General features: G+C 41.1%; 1 protein-coding gene across 3 annotated transcripts in view; it reads left to right on the top strand.

Annotated features, from left to right (window-relative positions):
* Positions 1-20797, top strand: part of LOC137374438 (cilia- and flagella-associated protein 47-like) — a 777638-nt gene that overhangs the window by 230725 nt on the left and 526116 nt on the right. For all 3 annotated transcript variants that reach the window (XM_068040550.1, XM_068040552.1, XM_068040551.1), the window contains 5 exons: positions 1076-1240; positions 8322-8403; positions 10576-10683; positions 13351-13549; positions 15663-15760. In XM_068040550.1, coding sequence (XP_067896651.1) covers positions 1076-1240; positions 8322-8403; positions 10576-10683; positions 13351-13549; positions 15663-15760 — 652 coding nt within the window. The remainder of the gene's footprint in view (positions 1-1075; positions 1241-8321; positions 8404-10575; positions 10684-13350; positions 13550-15662; positions 15761-20797) is intronic.

A 20797-nucleotide genomic window follows, 5' to 3' on the forward strand; every position in this document is an offset into this window, starting at 1 on the left:
CCCCACCTGTCCCTATATTTCCCTACCATCTACCTATACTAGGGGAAATTTTTAATGGCCAATTTACCTATCAACCTGCAAGGCTTTGGCATGTGGGAGGAAACCGGAGCACCCGGAGGAAACCCACGCAGACACAGGGAGAACTTGCAAACTCCACACAGGCAGTACCCAGAATTGAACCCGGGTCACTGGAGCTGTGAGGCGGCGGTGCTAAGCACTGCGCCACTGTGCAATTAACTTTGACCCTCACCATCCACATCATAATTGATACAGTCCATAGCCCATTCATGTTTATGTTGGTAGACCATCATGCATAATCATGGCCATCTCCTGGATTATCCTGGCGGAGGATAACATGCAGACACTTGGGCTTGAATTGTTTTTAATGGTGGGATCCTTTAACAGTGAACCCCTGTGACTGTCTTGAGGTCTTGAACTACACATTCCCCAGACAGACTTAATTCTTCTAAACTGTTCTTAATTCCATCCAATCATCCTAGATTATTTGTTTCTGTAAGTGTCTGGTCTCCACCTACATTTGTCCCTAATCATTGTGTGACATTGTTTGTTTATTTAACTTAAACAATGAAGCTTTCCACATACCAGCAGTTCAATTCCTTGCTTCCCAAAAGAATCCACATGATACAAATATATATTACAGTGCCTAAAATTCATAGTTACATGAACACTATATAATAACTAATGCTTCCATACTTACCCCATACTTACAAACATAAGTAATTAAGAGACACTAAAAGAAGGAAATGGATAAGTAAAAATAATGGAAGCCAAAGACAGAAAAGGAGACCAAAAATTAGATAATTACAGGAAGAGAGACATTTTTTTTCCTAATCTTTGTATATTGTATTTATTATTTTATGTTATAATGCTCTGACTGAAATGAAAGAAGCATATCTTCTGATTTAGCATAAGCAACAGCTCAGGAGATCTGCTAAGACAAAATAAAGGGTTATGAGTTTAGAACCATAGATTAAAAAGGAACTTGTAGTAACAATGAAGTAAGTTAACTCCAGTGTGACTGTGCATCTGAATGTAAACTTTCTTCTAAATGCAGCACAAAGCAGGTTGGTAGAGACACAAAGACTATTTATGACATGCTGAACCATCTGAGTGGCCAGCAGTTGCCAGGGTTTACTGCAAAGCAGCCATTGCCCAGTGACCCAACGGAACATTTACTACAGTTGCACTGGCAATATTCAACACTTTTCACCTTCCTCAGGTAAGTGAAAATATTTTCATATTAATATGTAGTTGCTTTACTAATTGAAGGAATTATAATTTTGAGCTTTAGAGTTCTTTTGGAGTTCTGTGTTACATGAATCTCCCATAAGCAGGCTATGGCCAGGAATTTCCTCAAAGCTGCTCCCACTCCACTGCTGCAAAAGCAAAATACTCTGGGTGTTGGAAATCTGAAATGAAAACAAGAAATGCTGGAAATTCTCAGCAGGTCAGGCAGCATCTGTGGAGAGAGAAACAGAGTTAACATTTCGGGTTGATAACCTTCCATCAGACCCACTCCACTGCTGTAGGGGTCATAGTCTCAGAATAAAAGGGGTCAGCCATTTAGGACTGAGACACTCAATGGGTTGTGAATCTTCGTAATTCTCTGCCGCAGAGAACTGTGGATACTCAGCTGTTGAGTATATTCAAGACAGAGATCAATAGATTTTTAGATACTCAGGGAATTAATAGAAATGAGGATAGTGTGGGAAGGTGGAGTTGAGGTAGAAGATCAGCCGTGGGCATATTGAATGTCAGAGCAAGCTTGAGGGGCTGAATGACTTACTCCTGCTCCTGTTTCTTATGTTCCTATGCAACTTTGCTGCAAGTGTGTGGAAAACCCGTAAACAGAGGAAATTCCCAGCCTATGTGCTGCCTATGAATCAAAATGTGCCTTTATCTGCTTAATATCTGGGTAACTAACTAGATTTAGGAGTTGAACAGGGAACCTTGTTGCCATATCCTAGCTTTGATGTAACACATATCACCATGCTATCACCTTAGCTTCAGTAGATGAAAGAAAAATTGCTTTAGTAGACCATGGTAGGCTATCTTCTGCCTGAACATGGCAGAAAATGTTAGCTAGCCAGCAAGTTGGAGCAGTATTTAGAGTGCTGGAGGCCACCACTGGAGACCTGAGGAACAGTCCCTGAAACTTATGTAAGCAATTGGAGGGCCTCGCAGACAGGGGATGGGGAGAGAAACCCAGGGCAGGGGAGGCATAAGGTCTCCATTCCAGGTTGCAGGCTTCAAACCCTGCCTGCTGATTGACCACCTCTGCATACTCTGGCCGCAAACTGAGACCCCTTGGAGGAAATCATCCACAGCGCTGTCTCCAAGAGACCCACCGAATCAGCCGCAGGACCACTGAATTTGGCTGGATGCCAGCTGAATCACCAAACTTCACAGACTGTATACCCCCTTTTTCTGGACTCTAACTCAACCAATTTACTCTTCCTCACTCTGTAAGTGTGTGTGTGTGTGGTGTGTGTGTGTGTGTGTGTGTGTGTGTGTGTGTGTGTGTGTGTGTGTGTGTGTGAACCTCGAGTGTGTGTGTGTGAAAGTTGCAGCATGGCTTATTATTTTACTTAGGTCGGTTTAAGTACAATAAAGCAAACCTCTTTCTTTGTTATACTCAAGAAAACATGTCCGATTGGTTCTTTTTATGATCATAGCATGTAACTAATCAAAAACTCACTGAATTGGCAAGTACATCCACTTTAAAAAAGAATTAAACCAGTTGTGGTCAAGCAAGGAGAAGGAGCCCTTCGACCCCTCCTCACCTGACCGTAACAGTCGTACAGATACACGCTTCCCTGAAAATGCAAGTGTAGGTAGTTAAATCCATGTATACGCCGACAACATTTTGGACTTCATAATTAGGGGCATTGAGTACAAGAGTAAATATGTGATAGAATTATACAAGACACTGGTTATAGGCCACAGTTAGACTACTGTCTTCAGTTTTGGACACCTTATTACAGAGTCTGGAATTGTGTGTTTCTAAAGAAGTTGGCATTATATGTTCTGCCACTAAAACTTTGCTTGTAGCCATCCAGTTTCTTGCAAATCACTGTTAATATGGTGCAATTGAAAGCTCATTCTTATGACTCTTTTTGATTAACTCAGCATTTTCTCAGAACTCTTTCCTTTTTCCTAGTCTGACCCTTCTTCATGTCTATCACCACCTCTAGTCATCATCCAATCTATCTATCCACCATTCAACTCTGTCTATTATTTCAGTGATGATTTAACATCACATTCATCACTTCACTCAAATCACACACCCCAAGTGCACTCCTATAGCAATTGCTGAATTTTGATCTCCATGCTCTTCGTAATGAAAATGAAAATGCTGTTTCTTCCATTTCTTCTGATGGTTAGTTTTCCAAAGGACCTTAAAGACCTAACAGCTATGACCCTTGATGGCTGCACAGATACTCCTTTTCATTCATTGATGTTTTTGGCTTTTTCTCCTCTGACCTTTAGTGGACACCCATATCACAATTAGTAAAATTACTAACAAAATATTGGCTTTTTCTTGCATGCCAAAAACCTACCTCCTCTGAACAATTCTTAAAACTCAAGTCGATCCAACATTTGAATATACTTCCCATATATGGGAGTGTCTTCCAGTACCTGTCTTACACTCCTGGAGAAGGTGATCTTTCTGTCATCTCTAACTTCCAGCCCATTTGCAACATTTCTAGTATCTTCTTATTTTATCAATACCACTTTGATCAATGCTTCACTGCACTTTCCTCTCATTTCTTCAAAGCTCCAAATTCATTACTGTTCTCTTCCCATACAGTGTCAAGATATGAATTTAAGATCCATTGTACCGTCTCCCTGTCTACTCTTCTTCTAAGACTGTATTTTGTGGATCTCTTTATCATCCTCAGACTTTCCTTCTTACTATAATCTCTTCAGGGCTAAATCCTCAGCCCAATCATCTTCAGCTGCTTCATCTGTGACAGTTCTGCACCATAAGGTCAGGAATGGGGCTGCTTGCTAATATTTGCATAGTGTTCAGCTCTGTTCACAGTTCCTTTGGTGATGAAGAAAAACTTGGATAACATTCAGGCTTGTGCTTACATGTGGCAGGTAATATTCACATCACACATGTGCTAGGTGATGAACATTTTTCACAAGAAAAAGCCCAGTCACTACCATTGCTGGGTATCTCAGCATTAGTTTCTTGAAGTGGGGTGGTGGGGGGTGCTGCGGGGGGTAGGCATGAGGGTTGGGGTCACTCTTCACCAGAATCTTAACTCTAATAGCAGTAGCGATACTGTAGCTACAAAATTGGGGCAGAGGATGTGTAGTCTGTGATGAGTGACTCATATCCTAACCCCTCAAAACCCCCAAAAGACTCAAATCAGGTGTATAATGGAATATGCACCACTCCTTTGATAGATGCAGCTACCACATACAAAAGCTCAACATCAAGGTCAAAGCAACCCACATGATTGTCTCCCCTTCACCATTGGTAAACAATGGCAGCATTATTTGCCATCCACAGGGTGCACTGCAATATCTTGGCAAGTTTGCATTGTCATAAGAACCCATCTGTTTCACTAATGTCCTTCAGGGAAGCAAATTTGCCATTCTTAGCTGGTCTGGCCTACATGTGACTCCAGACCCATAGCAATGTGGTTGACTCAACTGCCCTCTAAAGTGGCCTAGCAAGCCACTCAGTTGTATCAACCTGCTACAGCAAAGTTGATTGAGAATAAAACTGGACGGATCACCTGGCATCAACCAAAGCACAGGAAATGACAAAGGCACACAATGCCCAGTCGACCCTGCAAAAGTCTACCTCACTAACATTTGGGGATTTGTGGGACAGCTGTCCCACAGATGAGTCAAACAACAGCCAGTCATACTCACCGAATCACACCTGACAGCCAATGTCCCAAACTCCTCCGTCACTATCCTTGGATATGTCCTGTCTCACCACCAGCACGGACCAGAGAAGGTGGCACAGTAATATAAAGACAGAAGGGAGTGGCCATGGGAGTCCTCAACATTGACTCCAGACCCATGAAGTCTCATGTCATCAGGTCAAAGATGGGCAATGAAACTTCCTGCTGATTACCACCTACTGCCCTCCCTCAGCTGATGAGCCAGTACTTTTCCATATTGAACACCAGTTGGAAGAAGGACTGACGGTAGCAAAGGCACGAAATGTACTCTGGGTGGGGAACTTCAATGTCCATCATCCAGAATGGCTCGGTAGCACCACTACTGACCGAGCTGGCTGAGTCCTGAAGGGGAATTGTCAAACTGGGCCTGCGGAACCAACAAGAGGGAAAAGCCTACTTGACCTCACCCTCACCAAACTACCTGTCGCAGATGCATCTGTCCATGACAATATGGGTACCGCACAATCCTTGTGGAGACGAAGTCTCATCTTCATGCTGAGGATACGCTCCATTGTGTTGTGTGGCACTATCATCATATTAAATGGATAGATTGAGAACAGATCTAACAGCTCAAAACCAGGCAACTGTGAGGCGCTGTAAGCCATCGGCAGCAGCAAAATTATATTCAACCACAATTTGTGACCTCATGGCCCAGCATATCCCTTCACTCTACCATCAAGCTGGGGGACCAACCCTGATTCAATGAGGAGTGCAGGAGAGCATGCCAGGAGTAGCACCAGGTATGTCTCAAAATGAGGTGCCAACCTGGTGAAACTCTGCAGTCCTGCCACATCCGGTCATGAATGGTGGTGGACAATCAAACAACTAATAGGAGGAGGAGGCTCTACACACATGCCCATTCTAAATGCTCCAGAGGCCAACACGTTAGTGCAAAAAACTCTAATAACGATATCGATACTGTAGCTACAAAAGTGGGGCAGATGATGAAGCATATGCAAACACCTTCAACCAGATGCGCCAAATAGATGATCCATTATAGCCTCCTTCTGAGGTCCCCACCATTACAGATGCCAGTCTTCAGCCAGTTTGATTCACCCCACGTGATATCAAGAAGCGACAGAAGACACTGGATGCAGCAAAGGCTACAGGCGCTGACAACATCCAGCTGTTGTACTGCAGACTTGAGCTCCAGAACTAGTCGCACTCCTAGCCAAGCTGTTACAGTACATCTACAACACTGGCATCGACTCGAAAATGTGGAAAATTGCCCAGGTATGCCCTGTCCACAAAAAGCAGGGCAAATCTAATCCGGCCAATTACTGTCCCATAAGTCTGCTCTCACTCGTCAGCAAAGGGATGGAAGGTGCTAACGACAGTGTTATCAAGTGGCACTTGCTCAATAATAAACGATGCTCAGTTTGGGTTCCGCCAGGGCCACTCAGCTCCAGACCTCATTACAGCCTCGGTCCAAACATAGATAAGAGCTGAATTCCAGAGATGAGGTGAGAGTCACTGCCCTTGACATCAAGCCAGCATTTGACTGAGTGTGGCATCAAGGAGCCCCAGCAAAATTGAAGCCAGTGGGGAATCAGGGGAAAACTTCCACTGGTTGGAGTCATACCTAGCACAAAGGAAGATAGTTGTGGTTGTTGGATGTCAATCACCTGAGCCCCAGGACATTACTGCAGGATTTCCTCAGGGTAGTGTCCTAGGCTCAACCATCTTTAGCTGCTTCATCAATGATATTCCCTCCATCATAAGGTCAGAAGTGGTGATGTTCACTGATGATTGCACAATGTTCGGTACCGTTTGCAACTCCTCAGATACTGAAACAGTCCATGACTACATGCAGAAAGATCTGGACACCATTTAGGCTTGGTCTGTTAAGCTGCAAGTAACATTCGCACCACACAAGTGCCAGGCAACAGAGAATCTAACCACATCCATTGACATTCAATGGCATTGCCAGTGTTGAATCCCCCACTATCATCATCCTGGGGGTCACCATTGACCAGAAACTTAACTGGACCAGGCATATAAATACTGTGGTTACAAGAGCAAGTCAGAGGCTGAGGATTTTGTGGTGAGCAAATCACCTCCTGACTCCCCGAAGCCTGTCCACCATCTACAAGGCATAAGTCAGGAGTGTGTTGGAATATTGTCCACTTGCCTGGATGCGTGCGGCTCCAACAACATCCAAGAAGCCCGATACCATTCAGGACAAAGCAGCCTACTTGATCGGCACCCCATCCACCACCTTAAACATTCACTCCCTCCACCATCAGTGCACGGTGACAACAGTGTGTACCATCTGTAAGATGCACTGCAGCTGCTCGCTAAGCCTCCTTCAACAGATCCTCCAAACCTGCGACCTCTACCACCTAGAAGGACAATGGCAACAGACGCAATGGGAACACCACCATCTGCAAGTTCCCCTCTAAGCCACACACCATCTTGACTTGGAACTATATCGCCGTTCGTTCAGTGTCGCTGGATCAAAAATCTGGAACTCCCATCTAAATAGCACTGTTGGAGACCTACACCACATGGACTGCAGCGGTTCAAGAGGGCAGCTCACCACCACCTTCTCAAGGGCAATTGGGATGGGAACAAATGCTGGCCTTGCTGGCGATACTCACATCCCATGAACAAATAAAAAAAAGAAAGTTTCCCTTAAAGCCTCACAGTATTCTGACCTTCACCTCCATTGTTTTTTCTTCAATGCTGCTGAGTCAAGTTCCAACACTTCCCTACCCTAACAGTATCATGGGAGCACTATCACCACAAGGACTTCAGCAGTTGAAGAAGATAAACCATCACCGCCTCCTCAGGGCAACTAGAAACATAATATGAGTTATTGCCAGGGTTGCCTCGATCCCTTGAACAAATTGATAAAACCTACATGCTTTAAAGCTTAAGCTTGGTTTCAAATCATTACTCCTGTAACTTATAATTTTTTCCAGCTGAACTAATTATCTTAATTACTTTAGGCATGGAATCTGACAAACCTTTGTTCCAAAATTGATGATTTACTAGACCTAAAGCTTTCCACTCTGTATCTTGGAGAGAAAATCCAGTCGCTTTTCCCTTTGGATAAATTAGTTCTCCTCAAGGTCAGGGATATCAGCTTCAAGGAAATACCCCTTTTAGTTAAATTTTTTTTGGCACCCAGGATAGTATGAACATTTTCATGATGTCTTTACCACAAGCAAATGTAGACTTTACACAATAGTGTGTTTCAACACCAATCTTCCAATTGTAGGAGGCTACATTTTCCAATTATTGAATATGAAAATCTATTGTCTTAGGACTTTTTTGTGGTGTTTACCCAGAAGGTACTGTAAAATAGAAATATCTGTTCTGGGCATAATGAACAACATGCTTTTTCTCTGTTTTAATTATGTATTATTACAGAGCACAAGGAGCTTGCCTTGCTCATGTGAAACCAGAGTTTTTATTTGAACCTGAAGAGTTTAAACAATGGAACCAGTTACAGGTAGGAATCTTCCTCGTCTGGCATACAGATATTAGACTTATTTCTGGTCTTAACTATTGCAACGCACTCCTGGCCAGCCTCCTTAGTTCTACCCTTGGCAAACTTGAGGTCATTCAAAACCCTGCTGCCTTTGTTATAATTCACACCAAGACCCGCTGACCCATCTCCCCTGTGCTCGCTGACCTACATTGGCTCCCAGTTAAGGGACGCCTCGATTTTAACATTTTCATCCTTATTTTCACAACCCTCCATGGCCTTGCCTCTTCCTATGGGTGTGATTTCCTCCAGCCTTATGCAACCCCCCCACCCCGCCACCTCCCCCCAGCGTTTCTGCCCTCCTCCAATTTTGGACTTTGAGCATTCCTGATGTTAATCTCTCCACCATTGGCTTCCATGCCTTCAGCTGCCAAGATTGTAAGCTCTGGAATTCCCTCCCTCAATCTCTCTGTCTCTATACTTCTGTTTCCTCCTTTAAGACACTCCTTAAAACCTACTCTTTGACCAAGCTTTTGTTCATCTGGCCTTATTATCACTTTATGTGGCTCGCTATCAAATTTTTTTGACAATGCTTGTAAAGCACTTTGGGATGTTTATTATGTGAAAGGTGCTATATAAATATAAGTCGTTGTTTATGGGTAACTGCATTCTCCTACACTTTACAATTGTTTTTATTAACATGTAATTCTTACCATTTTGATGATTGTATGTATGTACTCATAATTCTTCTTGTAATCTGGTAAGAGGAGAAGGTAACAATTTCCCCATAGTATTATATATTTTGTAAAATTGTGCTGCAATGTATCTTTATATTGAGTGTTATTAACTTTAACTGGTATACCAAATATCACAGTTCACACATCTTGGAGTAAATCAGCTCTAAAGAGAAGTTTACTTGCTGGGATTCTAGGTTTCATTCCTACAAAAAAAACTATTGTGATCAATTATATTTTATATTTAAAAGGTACCTGAAGTTTAGTGTTAATTAAAGATTGTGGGATGTGGTAAAGGATTTTAGAATACAAAGCAAGTTTATAAAGATGTAGGGACAGTTTGTCCTGTTTCTAAGCCAGGGCCTATTAGATTGCCTAGGTACATCACACAGAAGAAAATTTGGCAGGGAGTATTGCATGCCCATCGAACAGGGTCCCTTCTATCCAAACAGTCCTCCCTCCCAGATTTCCACTATGTTCTCTGGCCAGGCAATTCAATATGCCCAGAAGCAGGAACAGGAAAATCTGCCCTCTACGATCTAAATCCAGACTTCAAGGCGCAGATAAACTAATTCATCTTAAAATACACAGTAGGTCCATGGACATTTCTACAATGAGAAAGGATAGGTTAATATTTCTGGTGTAGTTCTTATTGTAATCTTATTATTTGAATAATAAAAACATCATTTTTTTCATATTTTATTTTTTATTCATTAACATCCTTCATGCAACATTTTAATTAACCCAGGTTACTAATGGATGAAGGAAGGATTTAACGCCCTGTTGTACATTTTGAGTAATGCTGCCATGGCATTAGGGCATTTGTACAACACCTCTGTCCCATGCTATATTACAGGTATACTTTTCATGTTGCTAGTCTTTTCTTAGGAAAAGTGAAACAACATGTACCAAAGTATAATGATCAACATCACAAAATAGTTTTTGAATATCAACAACAAAGCCCTATCTTTCATTCCAAACTCGGTGTTGGGTAAATGAGGGGCTCTACATTAAAGACTCTGCTAATCAGATGGTCTGTTATCATTCATATTATCCACACATTAATAAGATCATGACTCTAGAGTATCCCCTTACAGATAAGGAGTGTGCTTTTTGGGTGATTTCTGCTGCTTGGCTTAAGGAAAGATATATGAACTATTTATGTGAACAAATTTGCTTCTCTTTTATTTGTACTCCACGCATCACTAGATATGTTACAAATGGGAACAATCATGTTTGTAATGCCACTCCAAGCCTTTTTAGTGTAATTAACGTCATGATACTGATTATCAGTAGCTGTCTTTGCCACATGATATAAAAGATAAAGCCATCTGGAGTGTTCCTTAGCTCTTTTACCTATGGAAGGCTGGGAAAACAGTTATACATACAATAATGTAGAGTGTTGTACTTAATAGGTACTAATTAGACAGCACTATGCCAAAATTACATTTTGCCTTTTTAGAATTGCTTACAGGACCCCAAAACTGCTGAAATTTTTAACATGGGTGATGCTGTGTTTGAGTCTATAAGCAAGCGTTCATGGACTGACATGCTCCTACAGATTTACAAGGTAAAATGTATAAAGATATATGATATGTTTGTTTAGAGTTGACATCTTTGGCTGAATTCAGATGGTGGTCTGAGCATGTGCACTATGTTTTATTTATCTGGGTATGTCAGTACCTTTCAATAGTTGAACTAGTGGAATATTGTTCCTTAGATTCTAGCAGTTTATGCTCAGTTGTATTTAAAAAAATAAAGAAAGCTAGATGACAAACTCTAAAATCTCTATTCAATTAAAAGTTATATGCAATTGCTTTAATTTGAAAGACTATAAATTTTTAAAGATAGATAATTTATGTGTGCAAACAAAAATAAGTACTGATTGAGAGTTTCCTTCCTCATTTTAATTTGAGTTCATTTTTCAAAATAAAGCATTTGAAACAACCCCCCTCTAACTACTATCTGATTGTCATCTGTTATATTGAGAAAAAATGCTCATATTCTAATTAGTGACATCTGTGAGATGTAGGGCATGACTGTCGTTTGTATCTTTATTTGAACTCTTTCTGCAAACAAAAGTAAGCTAGTTTAATGCTGAAATTTCTAATTATTACCTGAATTTTGTTGATAGCAATAAATGTTTAGATTTTCCTACAGTTGTATGTATGTGAGAGGAAAATATTAATCCGAGCTAAAGGTTTTTGGGATATATTTTTCTAAAACAGGGAGGTGATGTTTGAGATATTTTGATGTTCAGTTTGGATATTATGGTGCAGTAAGTCACCCAACCAGGCTTGGACCAAGATGAAAGGCTGCTTGTTCAGTGCTCTGGCCATAGGAGACCACGAAGAACCTCTTAGATGCAATATTATACTAGTGACAGCTTAAATAACAACTACAGATCCAATCTACATTTCAATGAATCTGTATGCTGGAGTAGCTTATTTGAGCCAATGAGAAAATTGTATTACTTGCTTTTTTTTCTCTGTTACAGACATATTTAGTATACCAAAATAGATTTAATGTGTGATGTGCTATATGAAAGACTTCAATCAACACATAATGCATGTGAAGCACTTAAAAAAAAATCTTATAAATTTGTGAGCTTAATTCAAATAAAAATGCAAACTGCAAGTGCTGAAAACCTTGGAGAAATAAAGGACTTGTTTAGCAACACTGGTGTCATCATGGGTTCAGGCTTAGATGAGGGGGAGTTAAACGTTAGAGACTGAATTGTTGAAAGTGCTCAGAGCAGGGTTTTTTTTAACAGCAGTTGAAGGGTAGGTGGTCAATTTGGAAGTAGGTAGGGGGATATGAGTGGTTATGGAAACCAGGACGTAGTTGCAGATGGTCATATAAAAGCAAAATACTGCAGATGCAGGAAATCTGAAGTAAAAACAGAAAATGCTGGAAATGTTCTGCAGGTCTGGCAGCATCTGTGGAGAGAAAAACAGAGTTAACATTCCAGGTCGATGATCCTCCTGCCAGACCTGCTGAATATTCCCTGCATTTGGTCATATCAGAGATTGAGACCTTGGATGTGGTGAGCCCATATGAGATTGCTAGGTCAAGGGAGCGGAGTATACTTGGGTGTTGCATGGAAATTGATATAGAAGGTGAAGATTAGGCAGGAGGGTAGGCAAATGGTAGGAGAGGGAGCAAGGGGAATTAAGATGAAGATTGAAGTCATTATGGGTAAGCCATTACTCAATACACAGCCTGAGATCTCAACATGAAAGCTTTAGGGTTTGGTAAGGTGTAGACAATGGGGACTTCAAATTATTTTTTCTTCAGCTAAATGCTAGTAATTTCATCTTTAACTGAAGATTCAAAATTTTTCCCTGAAGCAGATGCTAAACTATGGCCTGTAATTGCTTTGGTTAGCTCCATCTCACTATTTGTAAGTGAGTACCACATTAGCCATTCTCCAGTGCTTTGTCACACATCCACTCTCAATAGAACCCTGAAAATATAAGCCTAGACTTTATCTGCTAAACTATCCAGCCCCCATATCACAGCATGAGGCCTGGAATATTTTAACTCTCCAGAGTCATTGTCATACAAGCTGTCAATCTACCAGCTGAACCTAGTGAAAAGCCCTAGCTCATTGGTGGTTAGGAATGGGATTTTGGTTAACAGGAGGCTGTCATTGGGGACAAAAAAGAACAATTCCCACAGCTAGTTAAGTGCGTGAGAGAGTGTTGGGAGGGCATTGTGGTGGTGGAGGCGGAGCAGGGTATTAGGCCCTGAAGAAGCACTCTTGCAAAATAAAAAAATCTACTCATTTTATGGGTCTCATTGTCCCAGATTCAATTCCTGCCAGATTGGCCTGGCAGGCTCAGGCCCCAGGTAAAAATTGCAGTCGGGTCCTAATTATGTCATCTGCACGTTTAAAGCAGGATCCTGCTGTTTTCTGACTGGTGTCCCCTGCGTCTGCTAAAATCAGGTGGGTTAAAGTGGAAGAAATTCTACAGGAAGGCGATAGGATCAGAGTTGGGGGGTGTTGTTACCCCAATTTTAATTGCCCATTCACCCCGATTTTTGTTGTAGGTAAGAGAATGGACTTTTGATCCTGGTATTTTGGGCTGGGTTCAAATGATAGTAGTCTGCTCTAAAAAGATAGTGTGGAAAGCTACTGCTGGATTTTTAATTCATGATTTTTAAAAATTTATTGTATATTTTTGCTACCAAGTGAATGACATAGTAGTAACTGAAGTTGACTTGTATTTTTTAGGTTTTGGTTCTTTCTCGATTGACACTGAAGGATATCAACAATATTTGTAGCAATCAAAAATACTTAGAAAATGTCCCAAAAATAAATGCTGAGCCCCTTTCCAGCAATATATATTCCACTGGTGAGCTTGTCCTGCTGACGTGGCTCAACTTTCACTATGAAACCATGAGAACTGCAGTGTGGGAATGTTGCCAGAAAGGTAAATGTAGCATGTTTGAATTTATTTTTTACTATTAACAGAAGACTTTCTTCAGTTTTTTGAACCAGCAACACAGTTAGAATGAGAACCCACGGACTTTGGGATTGATGGTACAGATTATTTTCCCCATTTCTTCACAACAGTTTGATCATATGACTTTTGTATTTCGGATTCTTTTTTTAAATGAAGAAATCCCTTGTTGATACAAAATGGAACAGATTACACCATTATTGATTATCATTGAATCTGTGACCAATGTTTCTTTTCAGGATAGAATACTTGGTCACTCTACTAATTGGCATAGCAGCTTTTTTCCAGGGCTAGATTTAGGATCAGTTGACATCATTCAGAAAAAAAGATAGTGGTTGTTGAGCAGACAAGAAAACAAAGTACAGAGCTTTGTGTCAAGATGCACAGGAGATTATGTATCATATTCAGCAGGGTCCTGTCTCCTGTAACTAAACATTCTGAAGAAAATTCATCAGAAGGGCCTAATAACCCTTTTTGCTTTGTCTTAAAAGCCACATTTCTAAGATTAGATTGATTCATCAGTCTTCTCCTTGAGCTTCCACTTGATGTTGTGGCTGAGAGATATGGGTTGGAGGTCTTCAGGGGTACATACCGTTCTTATGTCCAGAAAATCTTTCGCTTTATAAAAAGAGATTTATTCTGTGATATCCTTGTGATTTTTAATTAATGCAATAATGAAAACCAAAGCCAAACGCCATGGAATTGACATTATATACCACAGGTGGGGCACGATCACCTGCACCTCGCTCAACACTGGGCAGTCGCATCCCAGAAATGATGCAGAAAACCTACTGGTCTGCTCCCGCTCCTGCTCCTGTAGGCTGAGGACGTGCTAGATCCCATAGCCATGTTGGCAGCAGTTTCAGCTCCCAATAAAACTGTCAGAGCTGTCACATATGAACAATGACATACAGGAAAGGACCCATTAGTCCATTCAGTCTGCCCCAAACAATTGTAATGCCTTGTGCATCACAATAAATACAATCCCTACCCCACCCTAAAGTCATGTAGTCTCCTGGGAGAGGCAAGAAAACATGATATAGGCCAATTAGGAAAAAACAAATTGGAAATTTCCTTTCTGACCCCTTTAGGAAACCACTCTGGCCCTGATTAATGTTTTACAATACCGACCTTTTGTATGAGGTGATGTCCACTTCAGTCAGAAACTGGTCTAACTCTTGCTTGAAGAAATTGAGTGAATCAGCATTCACTGCATGAGCCAGCAGCCTATGCCAGAGCTTCACAAAAGAACCAGAGCCTAACATTTAATCTAGTTCTGGCATTACATAACTTAAATTAGTGACCCCAGTTCCTCTCTAACTTATTTAATTGAAACAACCTAGCGACACAAACACTATCTATTCCCTTTATCATCTTATAAACTTCAATCAAATCAACCCTAGTCTACACATCTCTATAAAGTATAGAGTCCCAGCTCTTTGAGCCTATCTTGGCACTTACATTGGTTTAAATATGGGAATTACTTATGTGGTCCTCCTCTGCACTGTTTCCAAAACTTCAATATCAATCCCCATGGGAGGAGACCAAACTAGACGCGGTATTCTTTCACTCTGGCTTCCTACATTATTACAATAATTATGTTTCAAAAAGTATTTAATTCTTTTAGTAGTAGCAAGAGTGTGATGTAAAAAGCTTCCTGGTATTATAAGGACAGAATGGCATCCAGCAGATTCACCTCACCAGCAGACTCTCTTATATTTTATTGCTGAATTTTAATGGACCTATTTCTAATCATTCACGACACAATTTTAACATCATGTTTGGATGATCTTCATATCATATGAATTCATAAATATTTTTTCCATCGAGCAACACAAAGCCAAGGTGCTCAAAACTACATGTAATTTGTATTGGTACAATAAGTGGTTTCTAATTGCAAATCTTATCCCTTGGTTTAAAAGCAAACTCTTTTAATATCAAGAGTATAAGTTTGAAAATCTATTTTATCAGTCCTCATGAACACATAATAACAAAGTTTGACTATATGCTCTCAGTTCAATGCTACTTTTATTTTAATATGACTGTTGTAACTTTTCACTTTCTTCCCTCTTCCTTGGAATAGGTGCTGTGCCACCAACACGCTGGATAATTAATTTTGACTTAGATTTGTTGGATGGTTTAGTGTTAGCAGCTGTCCTGGCTGCTTATTGCCCCCATCTGGTAGGTGATATTTTTATACAAAGTGCTTACTGACAACGCAGCTGGCCACTGACGTCATCAGGCTGCGCCAAGGTGCGCACATGCGCAGACGGGCTCCTGCTCTCTGTGTGCGCGCTGCGTTCCAACTTGCCAGGACTGGTTAGCGCATGCACCGATGACGTCATCGTGTGACGTGTGCATCTTCGGGTAAGGCGCCTGGTCGGCCTCTGCGCATGCGCTTTACGCGTACAGCAATGCAAGGCCAACGGGTATTCACCCATGCGTCAAGCTCTACTCCCCCACCTTCACTGCTCTCTCCGGCCGCTCCGCTCCCCCCCTCGCTTCTCTGTCCGGCCGCTCCGCTCTGCTCTTTCCGGCCGCTCTGCTTCCCCCCGTCCTCGGCTCATTCTGCCTCCCCCCCCCCACCAGCCTGCTCCGCTCCTTACCACCCCCCCCCCCCACCCCAGACCAGCTCCACTCCACCACTTCCCCGGCACGGTCCCTCTCTCCCTCCCGCCATTGTGTGCTGCCATGTGTTTAGGTTAGGTTGCCTCCGTGTGATTATTTGAGCAGGGCCATATTTAGTCCTGGCAGCTGTCTGAAGTCGCAGACTGTGATGTTTTAGTGGTACATGCTGCATTTGCGCATATGCCACTGCAGCACCACCTAGTGGTAGCATTGTCAGCAAACGCAGCCATTTTTATAAGCTACTGCATTTAATGTTCTTCAATAGCTGTTTTACTTCTGTTTTAAAATGGAGTGGGAGTAGGGAGTGGGTGGTGGGGGTGGTTGTAGATTTGGCCAACTGTTGGTAGATTCTGTACCTAGACAAAATCAAGTTTTGGTTGTAAATTTTGTTACTGCACTTATTTACACCATTACGTATCATCTATCATATATTAAACTGAATGGAATTGTTTTTCATGTCGGATGTATTAACATCTTGAAAGTTTAATGTTAAGATTAAGTGAAAAGTACTTCACATTGACACTAAAATTCCAGTATAAATCAGGTCCCCTGACCTAAACTAACTCTGAAGGGAATCTTAGTTTATTTCCAGCATCAGGTGAGGACCACAAATCAGACTGAGGTTGTATCTACCCTGTAATTGCTACATCAGTGCAAAGCCAAATTGCTATGTGACAATTCTCTGATTAGAGTGTGTTTGCACGCTCAGTAAAGCAATTTAGCCATTAAACTAACTTGGACAGCACTAACTTTAGAATTTAAAGCAAATAAATTTTGACTTTAACAACCACACAAAAAATCTCTGCCCGAGGTTCTTACTATTGTGGACGATGGTTTTATCTACAAAGGATGTCTGAGTTCTTGCTGAAGAGAATGATGGTATTTAGTCTGTCCTTGGACATGATAGGAGGAGAGTGAGAATAGATACATATTCAGGTTAAGCAGAACACAGGCAAAGAATGAATTATCTTGGACATAAAAAGACCTGTGAATTGTCCATCAATTGTTTAATTATATGCAGGTGGAGGGTGTTAATTGGGGTCTGACTTGAGCATTTACTTGAGACACTGAGATTGGTGAAGGGTTTGAGTGAGGAGCTACATGTTTGTAATCCTTTTACTCTGTGCAATAAATGTGAAACTGAGTAAAAATAGGCTTCAGCACCATCCTGCCACAACAAGCTTTCTAGAATTTAACATGGTAGCAAAGGATGGTTGCCTAAAGCTGAAGGTTGGAAACTAGGATTTTTTTTAAAATATAGAAAACAGAAATCTCACTGGCTATTGTGGAAAATATGGCAGAAAGCAAGTGTAAATTGTCACGGTATGATTACCCTCCGATGTTCTCTGAGTCTGAACCATATGACCATTGGAAGAATGAAGTGGATATGTGGACACAGGTAAGTCCCTACCAAAGAGGAAACTAGGTATGTCCTTGGTATTGTCACTTCTGACTAAAAGTAAAATCAGAAGTAAAGTGCTTTGTGAACTGAATGCCCATCAGTTGGATACTGATGAAGGTTTGGATCTTCTGTTAGACTTCTTGATGAAATTTACAAGAAAGATGACTTTTTATTCATTCGTGGGATGAGGGCATTGCTGGCTAGGCCTGCATTTATTGCTCATCATTCATCGCTCTTGAGAAGGTGTTGGTGAGCTGCCTTCTTGAACAGCTGCAGTCCTTGGGGTGTTGGTACACCCACAGTACTGTTAGGAAGGGAGTTCCAGGATTTTGACCCAGCAACAGTGAAGGAACAGCGATATAGTTCCAAGTCCAGATGGTGTGTGGCTTGGAATGGAACTTGCAGGTGGTGGTGTTCCTATGCCCATATCCTGTTGAATGCCTATGAAGCCTGGTCAAACTTTTATAGATTTCTGAAAACAGATATGGTTATTCAATGGAGAAATATCATAGAATTTAACAAACTGTACAGAAGATTGAAGATATTCAATTTGGAGACCCCTGGTTCAGTGCTAAGTATTTAAATTGCTCAATTGTGCTAGGGTGTCGCATATGGACAGGCTCCTGGTTCTAACTGGGGTTTGGTTCTTGGAAAAAGACTGCCTATTAGATCAGATGTCTGCTGCCTTAAAGAAATTCCTGGGGAACAGTCATTTCATGAAGCCCTAGTAGAACAAACAGGACATTCTGCGGTGACACGAAGAACGGAGGGCTCGATGTTTACTAAACTTTGAAATGGTCCAAATACTGGATGCAGGCATAAGTACAATGGAAGAGTTAAAGACGGGAGGAATGAGGATGAAAGCACCTTTAGCAGGTCTGACTATTAGAGCGGCAGACAGAATTGGAACAGCAATCATAGGCAATTGAATCCCAGGAATGCCCACGGAACAATTAATAGGTGGTTCAAATGTGACTCAAAGTATCTTTATGCATTGAATTGCCTTAACCGGAGGGGCTTGATCCTCGAAATAACACATGACATGCAGAATTCTTAGAAGAAGAAGACACTGATGAGCCTAAATGAATTGTACTAGTCACAAGGAGTTTTAATCCTGTGATGAATGTGTTAGTTGTGCATTCATCCAACTGTGTTGTATTAGATAGTTCTTGCACATCAACAGTATGTGGAACTGATTAGTTACAATGTTATCTGAATTTACTCAGTAGTGAGGATCAACGCAAGGGTAAGGAGTATAAAAGTACTATCAGTTTTAGGTTTGGTTAAAACAACACATTGAAGTCACTGAAGAGAGCAGTAATTCATGTAAAATAGCTGGAGAAAGTCGCTTTATCAGCACTTATTTAGTCTCTAGTGAGATACCTTTACTGTCGTGTAAACCTTCAATTAAAAAGGCACAAATGAAACTTGATTTGGAGTGTGATGAGGCAATTGTTTTTGGAAAGTCAGTGAATTTGCAGTTTGCCCAGTCAAGACATTATTGTATCCCTTTAATGAAACTTGATGTTTCTGGTCAAAGTGTTGGAGAAGTATAAATGGCATCAGGTGATAAGAATCAGAGAAATAAAAGCAAATTATCTTGAAGTATACAGACAATTTGCTCATCCTCCTTGTCGAAGATTAAAAACCCTGCTAAAGGATGCAGGTGTGATTTGCTGAAGAGTATATGAGGGTAATAGAAAAGATTAATGAAAAGTGTGAATTCTGTCAAAAGTATTGGAGGGTGCCATCATGTCCTATTGTAAGCCTACCATTGGCATGTGACTTTAATGAGGTAGTTTCCATGGATTTAAAGGTATGGGACAAAGACAAGAATATTTTAATTCTACATTTTATAGACCTAGCAACTAGATTTAGTCTTTTTACAATAATAAATAGCAAGGACAAAATGGTGATTATAGAAAAAATCATGGAGAAATGGATAGAGACTGGACTTGGGGCAGAGCTAAGTTTCTGACTAATGATGGAGAGGAATTTGCCAATGATGAGTTCAGACATGTATGAAAACATGAACATTATAGTTATGAATACTGCAGCTGAAAGTTCTTTCAGCAATGGGCTCTGTGAAAGGAATCATGCAGTGATTGATGAAATGCTGAATAAAATCTTAGCTGTCCAACCAAACTGCAAGTTGACAACTGCCCTGGCATGGGCGGTTCATGCAAAGAATTCACTTCGGATGGTTGGTGGACATAGTCCTTATCACTTGATCTATGGGCAGAATCCCAAATTGTCTTCTGTACTGTGCGACAGTCCTCCTGCGCTAGAAGGTACTATAATTAGTTCCATTTTTCCTGCACATTTGAATGCTTTACATGCAGGGAGACAGGCTTTCATCAAGGCTGAGGTGTCTGAGGAAATTTGGCGAGCTCGGAGACATCATATAAGGCCATCTGAGGTGGAATTTAATTCAGGAGGTTTGGTGTATTATAAAAGAGAAGGTGATAGGGAGTGGAAGGGCCCTGGTAAGGTAGTAGATTGTGATGGTAGGACAGTGGTTAACAAGTGTGGAAATCAAACTGTTATGGTTCATTCCTTACGATTAATTGGGATTGATTATAAAACCTGAGCAGCTGGTAGAGGGAAACGAGGCACCTTGTATCTCAAATACTCATGTGTTTTGTGTTGAAGGTCCTGAAGAACAGAATAAGGTAGACAATTGTCCCTAAGTAGGTACTCAGATAACATCTATTCCAGAGGGGTCTAAGAGATGGAGGGATGCAACAATTGTGTAACGTGCAGGAAAATCTACTGACTAGTTTCAATATTGGTTGAATGTTCAAGATGATGGCCAAGAAGCAAGGTCCATGGACTTGCAGAATGCAGTGAAAGAGTGAAGGGTAAGAAAGTGCTGTGCAAGTTCTAACAGTGGGTCTGGAAGTGACTCTTGCATCAGGAAATGATCACATTCTGGATAAAGAGCCTCTGATAGTGCACGAGGGGGATCTTATAGCAGTAGTCCTGAAAGACATCAAAGTGCTAATAGAAGCTGTAGTTTGAACAGATTTCTCAATGAAACATAGGCTAGAGAGCAGTCTCTGAACAGAATTAGAAGCAGAAGTCCTCCTGACCATGAAGTCTCAGTAGCTGCCAATGAACACGAGGAAAAACTAATAAGAGAAGCAAAACATAAGGAATTAGAGTTGGAGAAAGTTTGGTGTTTATTT

Source organism: Heterodontus francisci, chromosome 10 (genome assembly GCF_036365525.1).
Source record: "Heterodontus francisci isolate sHetFra1 chromosome 10, sHetFra1.hap1, whole genome shotgun sequence".
NCBI classification, from domain to species: Eukaryota; Metazoa; Chordata; class Chondrichthyes; order Heterodontiformes; family Heterodontidae; genus Heterodontus; species Heterodontus francisci.